The 13,733-nt window shown below is 44.9% G+C and overlaps 2 protein-coding genes across 2 annotated transcripts in view; both read left to right on the top strand.

Moving 5' to 3' along the window:
* LOC141989761 (cytosolic phospholipase A2 beta-like) overlaps window positions 1–13,733 on the top strand; it is a 98,949-nt gene that overhangs the window by 32,497 nt on the left and 52,719 nt on the right. The window lies entirely within an intron of this gene.
* On the top strand, window positions 886–3,202 carry LOC141988374 (uncharacterized). Its single transcript, XM_074954150.1, has 2 exons — window positions 886–1,158; window positions 1,206–3,202. The coding sequence occupies exon 2, from the start codon at window positions 1,373–1,375 to the stop codon at window positions 3,200–3,202; it is 1,830 nt and encodes a 609-aa protein (XP_074810251.1). The 5' UTR covers window positions 886–1,158; window positions 1,206–1,372.

Genomic DNA, 13,733 nt, shown 5'->3' with positions numbered 1-13,733 from the left:
ACACCCATGAAGAACCGCGAATTGGAGCGGCACTCATAGAAATGTCACATAGAGACCCCCCACCCTCTATAGTTTGGATCAGGAATGTTAAAAAACTGGGAGTCTCAAATAAATAACACCTTTGTATAATAGAAGAAAGGCAATACCGAAGGAATGTTAAAAGACAGGGAGTCTCAAATAAAATAACAATACTCGGTGAAATGAGAAATACGTTTTTTTATTAAAGTAAGGAATGTATGTGAATGAATGGTGGGTTTTGAATAATCAGGGAAGTGCCAGCCTAGGAATTTAACATCGATTGGCCGAAGAAGACGCCAGGTGGAGACAACCAGAGAACCCCACCGGAGGGCAGACTGGGATCCACCCGACCAATTCAAAGGATGAAGAAAGCTGATGAGCACCTGACAGCCGTCCTGGAGCAGTCATGACTAACAATATGACAAAGCAAATTCCATGGACTGGCATAGGAAGAAATTCCTATAAAAATGGATACTAAGGACTGAGAACTTTGAGTCTCCAGTTCTGCCACTACCCTTCAGGAGCATCGGATGCGCATCTGACACGGACTCGGCTCCACTCTCGTGTACAGGTTACCTGGCCAGTACCCTGTCACGAGCAACCTCTAGGCTGGTAACTATAAACCCCTATGCAGAACTGGTATGAATGAATGAATGAATGATATATATATATATATATATATATATATATATATATATATATATATATATAGTTAAGCAAGGAATAAGTAACGATAGGACAGTGTGAGTTTTATATTTCTTTATTATATTTACAATAAATGTGGCATTTTGCCTTTCCCCTCTAATAAGATCCTGCTGGTTTTTATTTTATTGGTACAACATTTTGGTGTAACATTTTGGTGGAGAATTGCGAAAGGGGGAATATTGGTAAAAAACCTCAGTTATTGTAAATATTGGTGTGCACACCGCCAGCTCTAGTGAGCTAGGCATTTCTATTAGGTTAACCAGACCTGCTGGCCTCCGAGAAGGTAGCAGGGGACCTGCTGGCCTCCGAGAAGGTAGCAGGAAAAACAGATTAAACCAGACCTGCTGGCCTCCGAGAAGGTAGCAGGGGACCTGCTGGCCTCCGAGAAGGTAGCAGGAAAAACAGATTAAACCAGACCTGCTGGCCTCCGAGAAGGTAGCAGGGAGAAACAGATTAAACCAGACCTGCTGGCCTCCGAGAAGGTAGCAGGGAGAAACAGGTTAACCGGACCTGCTGGCCTCCGAGAAGGTAGCAGGGAGAAACAGGTTAACCAGACCTGCTGGCCTCCGAGAAGGTAGCAGGGAAGAAAAAGCATAGATTAAGCACTGAATAAAATCAGGAGTGATAGAAAAATTAAAAATTTGTTAGAATGTTAAAGAAAAAACAGGGTAAAGCAGGTATGGAGGGAGGAATGAAACCGGAGGGAGCTCCAGCCTCCGCTTTCATTAGAGAAATTACACCTTTCAAACAAGTCCTCCAAAGATATGGACATAATCCATGGACTGAACAAGTCCTTGTAGATGTCTGTACTATATCAGACCTAGAGGATAGATTGGCTCAATACATCCTCATGTACAAACCTTCTAGTGCTGCCAAACGAGACGCAGCAGCTATTTGGCTATTATGGGAGGCATGTAATAACAGTTACCTCCGCCTAACTACCTGTAAAGAAAATAAAATTTCTCTGCAGGAAAAACTAACCCAATTGGAAAAAGGGATAGAGAATTGGAAAGTGGTGGCAATAAACTCACAAAGCCAGATGGAAATAATAAAAGAGGCACTGCAGGAATACAAAAGTAAAGAGAGATTCCTGACAGAGCAAACTACCGCATTTAAACAAATAGAAAAAGAAAACCAAGCCCTAATTAAAGAGAATCAGGTCCTACAAGGGATGGTTAAAAAGCTAACATTAGAACAAGGCAGAACCCCGGTAAACCACAGTCGTTGTGAATCTATTATCAAACAGCTTAAATTGAAATTGGGCTTTGCCACCCGTCAAATTGCGGCTGTTAGCTCAGGAGAATGGGACCCTGCCGACCTTAATCTAAAATCAGATTGCGGGGGGGAAGCCTGGGATCACTGGGATCCCCAAGGAATTTGGGAGAAAGATATTTTGGACGACCTAAAGGAAAGTCCTTCAGCCTCAGTGGCTGCTTTAGAACGGCGCACCATTACTACCCCCAGGGCGGACGCTGAGGGAGGGGGTAATGAACAAATCACAACTATCCCGGTGTCAGCAGCAGACCTAAAAGCAATGGCGGACCACCTAGGTACACTAAATAGGGAATCCTTTTCCCGGTGGTGTACCGATGCCTTCCTATTAGCCGGGAGGGAGAGATTAACCACTACAGAGATCTACCGGCTTATGGGGATATGCGCAGCTCCAGAAATAAGAGCCACACTGGACCGCATTAGGGTAGAAGAAGCTACCAATGAATTATCCCTAATGGCGATTTTCGGGGAACAAATAGGCAGGAGAAATTTTATAGCCCAAGCTGTGGCTTCAGCCCAGGGTCCCAATGAAGACCCAGAAAACTATCTTACTCGATGGGCATTAATGCAGGTGATGGCCGGTCTAGTAACCGTGGCTGGCATTGCCAATTTATATACCTTACCATTCCCCATCTCCTCCCTGAGAGATTGTGCTGCGTCACTACTACCATATTATTCAGGGAAACTGGCTGTTTGGCAGGATGGCCATCCTGCTACTTTAGAAGAATTAAGGGGGATGGTGCAGCAAATTACCACACATGCAGGACCAAAACCTAACATAAAAAAAGAAAGAGTGGCATATGTAGCTGCCATGGAGCCAACAGTCACCTATTCAAATGAAAGTGGGGAAAAGGGAATTTTAGCACCCCGTGGAGGTTCCTGGAGAGGGAGGTCTCGAGGACGGGGAAATTATCATGCAGGAGGGAGGTTATATCCAGAAACACACAGAGCTCGAATAACTGAGGAGAATAGACCATCTCAGGGATGCCCCAATAAGCTCGATCCAGATATGCGTCGAATGATGTGGAGATTGTTAATGCAGCTGGGAGGGGATCGGGAAAAATGGGACAAGGCTCCTATGGCTGATATCATGAGGGAAATCCTAAGACTGCAAAGCCAGCAGAGGAGGGTATCTGGGGTAACCACCCCAAGCGCTCCTCCGATGGATTTGCCTCCTCCCCCTGCAGAGGATCAAGAATACTTCTAGGGAAGCCCGCTGAGTGTAGAATCCCCACCTGGTATAGGAGCACAGCAGTGGAGATTCATAGGAAAGTTAACATGGGATCCAGGAGGAAGACCCCACATATACATTCAGCAGGGAGACCAAGCTCCTACCCTAGCCCTAATTGATACCGGAGCCTCAGTCTCCTTAATTAAGGCAACCCCCCACAATGGCAGGAAGGGGCAGGAGGTAATCCTGCAGTCATTTCAGGGGAAACCCAGTATGGGACAAGAATGGACACAAGTCCCTTTCACAGTACAAGGTTTCCCGTCCTCAGTGCAATGCTATAGCACAACTGGGAACTTAATTCAAACAAAATACATGACTAACGATGTAATTCTAGGAACGGACTGGTTGTTTAAAAACAATATCCTAATCGATTTACCCCGGAGTGCCCTGTGGAGGCTGGAAGCTCTCCCCCCTTTTTTATCAAAAGAGAGCCAAAACAACGTGGTTTCCAAAAGAGGAGACCGATCAATTGCAGCCCTCACTGCCCAACAGAAAGAGGAGTGGCGTGCAAAGTTTCCCGTGGTCTGGACCCAGAAGAAAACAGATTGTGGTAAAATCAATGCTTGTGTCAAAATTATAGGGGAACTAATACCGCCCCAGAAACAATACAGGTACCCCAAAGAAGCTGAAGCACAATTGATCCAGATCATCAAGGACCTGGAAGAACAGGGGGTTATTAGGAAAACTAACTCTCCCTTTAACTCCCCTGTGTGGCCAGTCATAAAGGCAGACGGACAGTCCTGGCGACTAACTATTGACTACAGAAGGATCAACAAAGGAAGCATACCCATGGCTCCCATTGTGGCAGATATGACACAAGTTATCCAAAAAGTACAAGCCACCTCCAGGTACTTTTCAGTTATAGATCTGGCTAACTGTTTCTTTGCAATACCCTTACACCCTGATTCACAGGACCGGTTTGCCTTCACCATAAGGGATCAGCAATACACATTTCAACGCTTACCCCAAGGATTCCAAGACTCTCCAGCTATTGCCCACAGACATGTGGTAGATATGCTGGATCAATTAAGTCCAGCAGATCGACTACTCGTTTTTTCCTATGTGGATGATATTTTGGTTTTCGGGGAGCTCGAGACGCAGGTACAAAGGCTTACAGAGGATGTCCTCACACTGATCCAGGACACCGGATTCAAGGTAAGCCTGGAAAAAGCACAATTGGTGCAAACCCAGGTCAGTTACCTAGGGATTATCATTGGTCAAGAGGGAAGGCAGGTAGATCAAAGGAAGGTGAGGGCATTAATTGAAATGCCAGCTCCTACCGATGTACACTCCTTAAGGGTTTTGCTAGGGGGATTCAACTTTTTACGGCCCCATATCTATAAATATGCAGAGATCACCCTTCCTTTATGGAAATTACTTAAGAAAAAGACACATTGGGAATGGGGTCCAGACCAGGATACGGCTTTAAACACCTTAAAACAAAAAGCCCTAACCGCCCCTGCTTTGCGCTTCCCGGATGAATCAAAACCATTTGTCATCCGGTTAGCAGCTAATGAAGTGGCCATGGCAGCCACCCTCTTACAACAAAGTGAGAACCAGAAATTGGTACCCGTAGCATACGAATCTAAGAAATTGCAGGGAGCGGAATTAAATTTTGACACTTGCGAACGGGAGTGCCTGACAGCAGTATGGGCTGTTCAATCCTTTGAGCCGCTTACGGGCAGTGCCCCAATTACAATACAGAGCACACATACACCTCTGAAATACATCCTGTCTGGAAAGTTGATAGGAGGCAGGGTATCTAATACCAGGATGGCGCAATGGACCCTAACCCTGGTAAACAGAGGAGTCCGGGCTGACACAGTGGCTAAACCTGACATGCTGACTCATGCTCTTATCGAAAGGGGGACTAAGCATGAATGTCCGCTAGTTACACTAGAACAGAGAATCATGCAAGCCCAAGCGCCCCCCCTTGAAGAACTAGATACAGTGGGTCGGGAAAGACACATTTGGTTCACCGATGGCAGTTCCATGGTGATCCATGGCAAAAAGAGAATCAGATATGCAGCCATAAATTTAGAAGAAGAGGTGTTAACAGGATATTTAGATCACGGCTCGGCACAACATGCCGAACTCCATGCAATATATCAAGTTTTAAAACAGTATGCAGCAGACAAATGCCCCAAAACTGTATACATCTATGCTGACAGCAACTATTGCGTGAATGGAGTGCAATATTGGATGTTTGATTGGCAAAAGAATGGCTGGAAAGCCGCGGATGGTAAAGAAATAGCGTACATAGAGGAATGGAAATGGATTTATGCCTGGGTTACCTCTCATCCCGATCAGTTAAAAATCAAACATGTAAAGGCACATGGGAAAGGCTCAGCAGCTGAAACCATCTGGAATAACCGTGCCGATGCTATAGCCAGAGACTATGAAGGGATAGCAGCAGTAACCCGAAGGCAGGAACAGAAGGTATTAGGATCAGTCCACGTCCCAGGAAGAATTGAAAGGCAGGAACTGGTGAATATAGCTCACCAATTCATGCACGAAGGAGTGGAGGGGACGTTGGGAAGGTTGAAGCAAGTGGCAGAATGGAGGGGGATGAGAGATGATGTAGAAACATGGGTCAGGAACTGTGTTCAGTGCGCCAGAGATAAAGCCCGACCCCCATACCAGCCTCAACTGCTACATCAAAGAAGGCTGGGTCCCTGGCATAGGATCCAAATAGATTTCATTGACAAATTACCACGAAGTAAAGAAGGATTCCGGTACTTGCTAGTAATCATAGATTCGTTCTCAGGATGGGTGGAAGCTTTCCCTACTAGGGACAATAGCGCTCGTACCGCGGCTAAGAAACTATTCTCTGAAGTAGTTTGCAGATATGGGACTCCCGAGATTATTGATTCAGACAACGGAGGATCATTTGTGGGAAACATATTTACCCTAATGCTTAAAGCTTTGGGGGTGTCACACAAACTTCATGTTCCATACAGACCCCAGTCCTCGGGACAAGTGGAACGAATGAACCGCACTATTAAAGAAGCTCTCAGGAAAGTTGTGGACCGCACCGGTAAAGACTGGCCTGAGAAGCTTCCACTAATACTGGCAGCTATCCGCAGCAGCAACAGGCTGAGAACTAAAATACAGCCTTACCAAATCCTCTTCGGGCAGGCAATGAGGCTGGTCATTAACCCTGAGCAAACATCAGATACGGAGATAAACAATCCGCTCGGAGCTCATGAGCACTGGCAGTGGCTAAAGCAGCTGCAGGAAGATAAAGCCACCTTACAGCATAGGGTGAGCCAAGCCATTGAGCTCATGAATACAAGAATGGAAAACAAAAAACCTGGGGACTCACTGTTATGGGAGCCAGGGGATCAGGTAATGTACTTAAGGCTGGGCAAAAGGGATCACACATTAGAGTCGAAGTGGACTGGACCCTACTCCATAGTTGATCGCCTCAGCCCTCTCATTTATCGCATAGACAAGAATGGGAAATTAAAATGGGTTCACGTTTCACAACTCAAGCTGTTCTCATGACTTAATCCTCTCACACTGTAATTGTATTTTCAGACACAACACCCTGATAACAGTTGTGAACCAGGACCTGCAGACGTGGTACGTTTATTTTCATTCCTGCAGGCACCAAAGACTGCTGCTTAAAACCGCCAGCTCTGATCCTTATCAGAAGGGCAAAACAATGCCTCCAACGAGATGGAAATCAGAGCTGCCACAGAGGCGGCAGCCCCCGTTCTGGATCAAAGCGTTAACCCTACTTACAGTGGTGAGCACACGACACTCAGGCGCTTTCATGACCATCAATAACAATGATATCCATGCTCCGGGATACATGGGACAAGGTAAATCAATTCTCACTGCCTTACTAATACATGCACAAGCCAACAACACACCATGGCTTCCACCACAAGAGACAGACATTCACTTAAGATGGGTTGATCTAAAAACTAATCTCACATTAACAACTTTAGGGGAAACACATGTATATATTGGAGAAGGGGAACTGGGGCTACAAGTAAATATCTCAGTCGCCGCAGGAAGGAAAAAACATTGGATGGTGGGGGTACGGACGGCAGGATATGTGGGAGATACCACCATACTTTCAGACTACCCCTCGCTCCCTTATATATGGGAGGGCTTTATAAAATCCGGGGACCTTGTAACCGTAATTGTAGTCTACTGCCCAAGTCACACACATGCAATGACATTCCCAGATGGGTGTGAATGGACTTGGGAAAAAGAGTATGTGTTTATAAGAAACACCCCGGTACAAATGGCAAAACCAGCGTTATTTAAAACTCAGACTACCCCGGTAAAAGCCTTGGTGAGCCCCCTGCTGGTTAAAGTAAGAATTGACATGGATTGGACACGACTAAATGTATCAAAAGTAGAGCCCAAGTGTATGCCTTTTTCTCTCCCCATACTAATAGCCTGGCTAAAGACACATAAGCTGTCCCCTCCAGATACCCCTCACCCCAGAACTAAAAGAGACATTATGGATACCATGCTAGGCGGGTTCGGAGCAGGAGCAGGACTTGCCAACTCAGTAGATTTGGAAACTATTAAAAACAAATTAAACTCCCTGGCTCAACTACAGGACAACCTGATACAAAAACAAGTACATGCCAATGTAGACTTGGTCCAAATTGGTCTGGGCAACTTAAAGGCGCAGTGGAATCTCTGGCAATGGCTCAATACTACTACATGGCTTATGCACAAGAAAAGTTTAGATATAGGAAACCACACGGCCATAGCCATGGGATGCACTGAAATGCAGATACTTGCCCTAGCCACGCTGGAACATGAAATGTTCTGGGTCATATCGGGAAATATTAAGGTTTTGATGCATTTGGTAAAACAAAGAAAGAGATCTTTATTTGACACTTATCAATATGACTGGATGCAGTACGTTTCCAGTAGCGTAAAACCAGACTTGTTAATAGGGGAAATTGTTGTCAAAATTGCACACCAACGGTCCCTGGAGGCAAAGGTATGGAAAGTTAGCCCACTTCCCATATTACACATGGGATCCTTCTGGCTACCCCAAACCTCGAGCCAATGGGCTGGGGAGGGAGGGAAGCTATTGGACACTAGAGGTTGTACCGAATGGACTCCTCAACAGTGGGTGTGCCTCACCTTGCCTGTGGCTCCAGAACCTTGTAGTAAAGATACATCACTAGGATCATGTATATGGGACGAATTGGACAATGAGACCAAAGTATTGTATAATGGACAATGTGTGTGTATTAATTCTTGGGAGGAAGTATTCTGGGAAGACGGGAGTGTTAGCAGTCCTCCAGTAGATGAATGTAAGTGCAATGTAAGTGCTATATTCACTAAAAGCCACACATACTATTTACCACAGCCAAAAAAGTCTCAGCTAACGTTAAATGCAGAGTTGGCTGAATTCTCCATTGACCTTGGAATTCAATGGCACGACCTTACTGATAGTCTAATAAGAAGTAAAGAAGTGACACATTTTCTAGAACAAACAAATGATCAGGTGGGAAATCGAACTATTCATATTATACATACCAATGGGGACATGTTAAGAATTGCCACAGCAGAAAAACAAATAACAACTTATCACTGGTATGATATATTCTCTGGATGGTCCCCAACCACCACTGGTATCCTATCAGTAATGCTACATCCCTTGATAATAGTTTTATTATTAAATTGTATCTGCATAATCGGAATGTGTGGTATGGGTTTTTGGATAAAAAGAATGTACACTCGATTAGAATCGCAGAGTCAAATAGCCTCACAGTACCTCCTCTTGAACAGGCTACATAATAGGTGACACTGACGATTATCTGTATATCTTAGTGTCAAAAGGGGGATTATGTAGGCATATTCCAATATTTGTGATTCTGTTCATAAGAAATTGTAAACCTGCAATATTGATTCATAATATTTATTAAATCTGCATTTATAATTCTTCTATTTGACATAATTGTAAATCTGCAATATTGATTTACAATTCTGTATTAAAGCTTGCAAACCGTACCTTGCAAACCGCTCAATTGGCTTTGCTTTCTCTAAATTGATACTTTCTCACTTGTTATTAAGATGGACGCTTGTAACACCAAACCGCTCATATTGACTCTAAATTGATACTTTCTCACTTGTTATTAAGATTGACGCTTGTAAAACTAAACGGCTTAATTGACTCTGCTTTCTCTGTATTGGCGCTTTTCATTGATTGTAATTGAGATTGACGCAATCAATTAACGTTACTTTCTCAAATGGTTATGTTCAATTGGCTCTACTTTGCAAACAGATACTTTGTGATGGAGATTGACATGATTGTTAACTAACTTCACTTTATGTTCAATTGGCTCTACTTTGCAAACAGATACTTTGTGATGGAGATTGACATGCTTGTTAACTAACTTCACTTTATGTTCAATTGGCTCCACTTTGCAAACGGATACTTTGTGATGGAGATTGACATGCTTGTTTGTAACACCCATGAAGAACCGCGAATTGGAGCGGCACTCATAGAAATGTCACATAGAGACCCCCCACCCTCTATAGTTTGGATCAGGAATGTTAAAAAACTGGGAGTCTCAAATAAATAACACCTTTGTATAATAGAAGAAAGGCAATACCGAAGGAATGTTAAAAGACAGGGAGTCTCAAATAAAATAACAATACTCGGTGAAATGAGAAATACGTTTTTTTATTAAAGTAAGGAATGTATGTGAATGAATGGTGGGTTTTGAATAATCAGGGAAGTGCCAGCCTAGGAATTTAACATCGATTGGCCGAAGAAGACGCCAGGTGGAGACAACCAGAGAACCCCACCGGAGGGCAGACTGGGATCCACCCGACCAATTCAAAGGATGAAGAAAGCTGATGAGCACCTGACAGCCGTCCTGGAGCAGTCATGACTAACAATATGACAAAGCAAATTCCATGGACTGGCATAGGAAGAAATTCCTATAAAAATGGATACTAAGGACTGAGAACTTTGAGTCTCCAGTTCTGCCACTACCCTTCAGGAGCATCGGATGCGCATCTGACACGGACTCGGCTCCACTCTCGTGTACAGGTTACCTGGCCAGTACCCTGTCACGAGCAACCTCTAGGCTGGTAACTATAAACCCCTATGCAGAACTGGTATGAATGAATGAATGAATGAATGAATGAATGAATGAATATATATATATATATAGTTAAGCAAGGAATAAGTAACGATAGGACAGTGTGAGTTTTATATTTCTTTATTATATTTACAATAAATGTGGCATTTTGCCTTTCCCCTCTAATAAGATCCTGCTGGTTTTTATTTTATTGGTACAACATTTTGGTGTAACACAGCTAGGCACGCTGCACATCAGAGAGGCTTTGAAAATCAGTTTCATGACTGGCCAGGCTATGGTGTGACAGTTGTGTGTGTTTCTCCTTGCTGCAAACCCGCCTCCTTTGTTGATTTTAATTCCCTGTAAGCCAGCCACCCTCCCCACTTTGATCACAGCTGGCAAAGGAAATAAAGTAACTATTGTTTTGAAACCATGCATTCTTTCTTAATTAAAAAAAGTGAGATAACTGACAAGGTAGCCTGGGTGGGGTGGGGGAGGAAGGAAAGACAAGGCCATGTTGCTTATTGTAGCCACACTACAAATCAAAACTGTTTGAATGACAGCCTTCTGTTGCTTGGGCCATTCTCTGGAGTGGAGTGGCTGGGTGCCCGGAGCCTCCCCGCTGTGTTCTTGGGCATCTGGGTGAGGAGGATCTGGAACTTGGAGAAGAGGGCAGGCGGTTATACAATGGATGCAGCGGGGGTCTGTGCTCTTGTTGGCTTTCCTGCAGCTCTAACAGACATTTCATCATGTCCGTTTGCTCCCCCATTAGCCTCAGCATCACCTCCTGCCTCTGCTCTTCACGCTCACTTAATGCTTTCCTGGCCTCTGCCACTGAATGCCTCCATGCATTAAGCTGTGCCCTATCAGTGCGGGAGGACTGCATGAGCTTGGAAAACATGTCATCCCGAGTGCATTTTTTTCGCCTTCTAATCTGCAATAACCTCAGGGACGGAGAGGATAGGGGGAGCATAGAAACATTTGCACCTGGGGGAGATAAAAAGGGAGAGTAAAATTTAAGATGATACATTTCTGAGAACAAAAGGGAGACTTTCACAGCAGACAGCACATGTGCTTTAGGTACAAGGTCACATTTTGCCTTTTATAGTGAGCGCCTGCCGCTTTGGTGGCACATCACACATAGCTAGGCAACAGAATTCGGTTTCCAGGCAGCCATGGTAAGCCTTTTGGTATGTGGGGTTGGCTTCTTACACCTTCATAACATGTGGGAATGGTTTCAAACTGCAGCGCCATCCTTTCCCATAGCAAGCAATGCCGGTTGGGTTTCACATTTAAAAGGAGGGGCTGCGGTTTTCAGGTGGATGTGCAGCACACACCTCCTCCACCCCACTGTGTGGCTATTCTCCGGGATGATCCCTTTTAGTCAAGTGCAAACAACCCAGCATGAAGGGGGTCCTTTTACTGTTCCCTTACAAAAATTCCCCTATTTCAACCAGGTGACCATGAATGATATCACTCTCCTGAGGCTAACACAGAAAGCTAAAGACTGAATGTTGCTTGAATGCGACGAAAACCCAGGACCATTCACTGCAATGCTTTGTGCTGCAATGATTCCAGACTACTTGCTACTAGCTTGGCGTGGTAAAGTGTCCTACAGTGGAGGACAAAATAAGGCAACCCTCCCCAGAAACCTTCTGCAAAGGCTTTCAGAGTACCTCCGGGAGAGCTTCATGGAGATGTCCATGGAGGATTCCCTGCTCCATCCCCAGACACATTAACAGGCTTTTCCAGTAGCTGTACTGGCCGCGAATGTATCCCAATTCTTCAGGGCAAATCAAACATTAAACACTATTGCTTTTAAACCCTGTACTGTAATTACAAATGTGCACTCACCAGAGCTGCCTTCTCCGGCTTCAGGGTCAGGGATCCCGCCTTGGGAGAGTATTGGCTCCAGGGTGATGAAAACGTCCTGGCTGCCGGGGAGAATGGATTCACTGCTTGCCTGCTGCGCATTCTCCTCCTTGTCCTCCTCCTCTTCCTCATCCACAAAATCCTCCTCCCTGTTGCATGAGACTCCCCCTTGCAGGTGTCCATGGACAGTGGTGGGGTAGTGGTAGGATCCCCCCCTAGAATACCATGCAGCTGATCATAGAAGTGGCATGTATGGGGCTCTGACCCGGAGTGACCGTTTGCCTCCTTTGGCTTTTGGTAGGCTTGCCTGAGTTCCTTGACTTTCACGCGGCACTGCTGTGTGTCCCTGTTGTAGCCTCTCTCCACCATGCCCTGTGCGATTTTGGCATATATATTAGCATTTCTTCTTTTTGATTGGAGTTTGGCCTGCACAGATTCTTCTCCCCATACAGCAATCAGATCCAGTGTCTCCCTTTCAGTCCATGCTGGAGCTTGTTTGTGATTCTGGGGGGACTGCATGGTCACTTGTGCTGCTGAGCTCGCCAAGCTGACCAAACAGGAAATGAAATTCAAAATTTCCCTGGGCTTTTACTGTGTACCTGGCTAGTGCATTGGAGTTCAAAGTGCTGTCCAGAATGGTCACATCGGAGCACTCTGGGATAGCTCCCGGAGGCCAATACCATCGAATTGTGCCTGTATTACCCCAAATTCGACCTAGAAAGGTTGATTTTTAGCGCTACTCCCCTCACCGGGGAGGAGTACAGAAGTTGATTTTAAGAGTCCTTTAGGTTGACGGAACGGGGTTGGTTGTGTAGATGCATTCATTTTAAAATCGACCTAACGCAGCTAAATTCAACCTCACCCCGTAGTGTAGACCAGGGCTATGACGAAATGGTGAGGGGTGGAAGAACACAGGTGTGTATGTTGGAAGGGCACCTCAGATGTTTTACAGGGCCATGGAGCATGCAGAGATACATGCTCCATGTATACAAGATGTATACAAACATACCAGTCCGGGGGGGGGGGGGTGGGAGCAATCTCTGTAGCTGAGTAAAACACATTGAGCCAGAAGATGGCAGTGTAACCAAAGAAATGAGTGCTATTGTAACAAACTTTCTTGCATTCTGTATTTCATTAACCTCTAAACTCTACATTTTCATTGTCAAACTGACAGACTTACTGCTCAATAGCTGAACCTTCCAGTGTTCGAAACCATTATATAAAAGAAGTAACTGACATAGTGTTACTTTCTAAACTAGCTCCTGTAAATTCATCATCCTCACTCCCATAACCGCATTGGTCGTTGGGGCACCATCATTGATGAGTAATCAACCAATTGCCTCCATTCCTGACGATTGTGCATCAGCGCTTGAGTCTCCGCGAAGTCCATTCCTGTCCACTCTTTTATGTTGTCAATCCATCTCTTCTTCTTACTCAGGCCAAATTTATCCGTGGTGTAACGCTGAAGTGAATGGATGAACTTGGCCCAACTGCTTGTAAGATAACTAACATAAAATAGAGCAACATCCTATTTGTATAACAAATGCAAAAGCAATATTTAT

The sequence above is a fragment of the Natator depressus genome, chromosome 6, assembly GCF_965152275.1.
Source record: "Natator depressus isolate rNatDep1 chromosome 6, rNatDep2.hap1, whole genome shotgun sequence".
Lineage (NCBI taxonomy): Eukaryota > Metazoa > Chordata > Testudines > Cheloniidae > Natator > Natator depressus.
Note: the sequence above shows the minus strand (reverse complement) of the source record. Positions and strands in the feature narration are given on the sequence as shown.

Coding starts and splice junctions, on each gene's coding strand:
- LOC141988374 (XM_074954150.1), top strand. CDS start 1,373: ATGTTAAAGAAAAAACAGGGTAAAGCAGGTATGGAGGGAGGAATGAAA.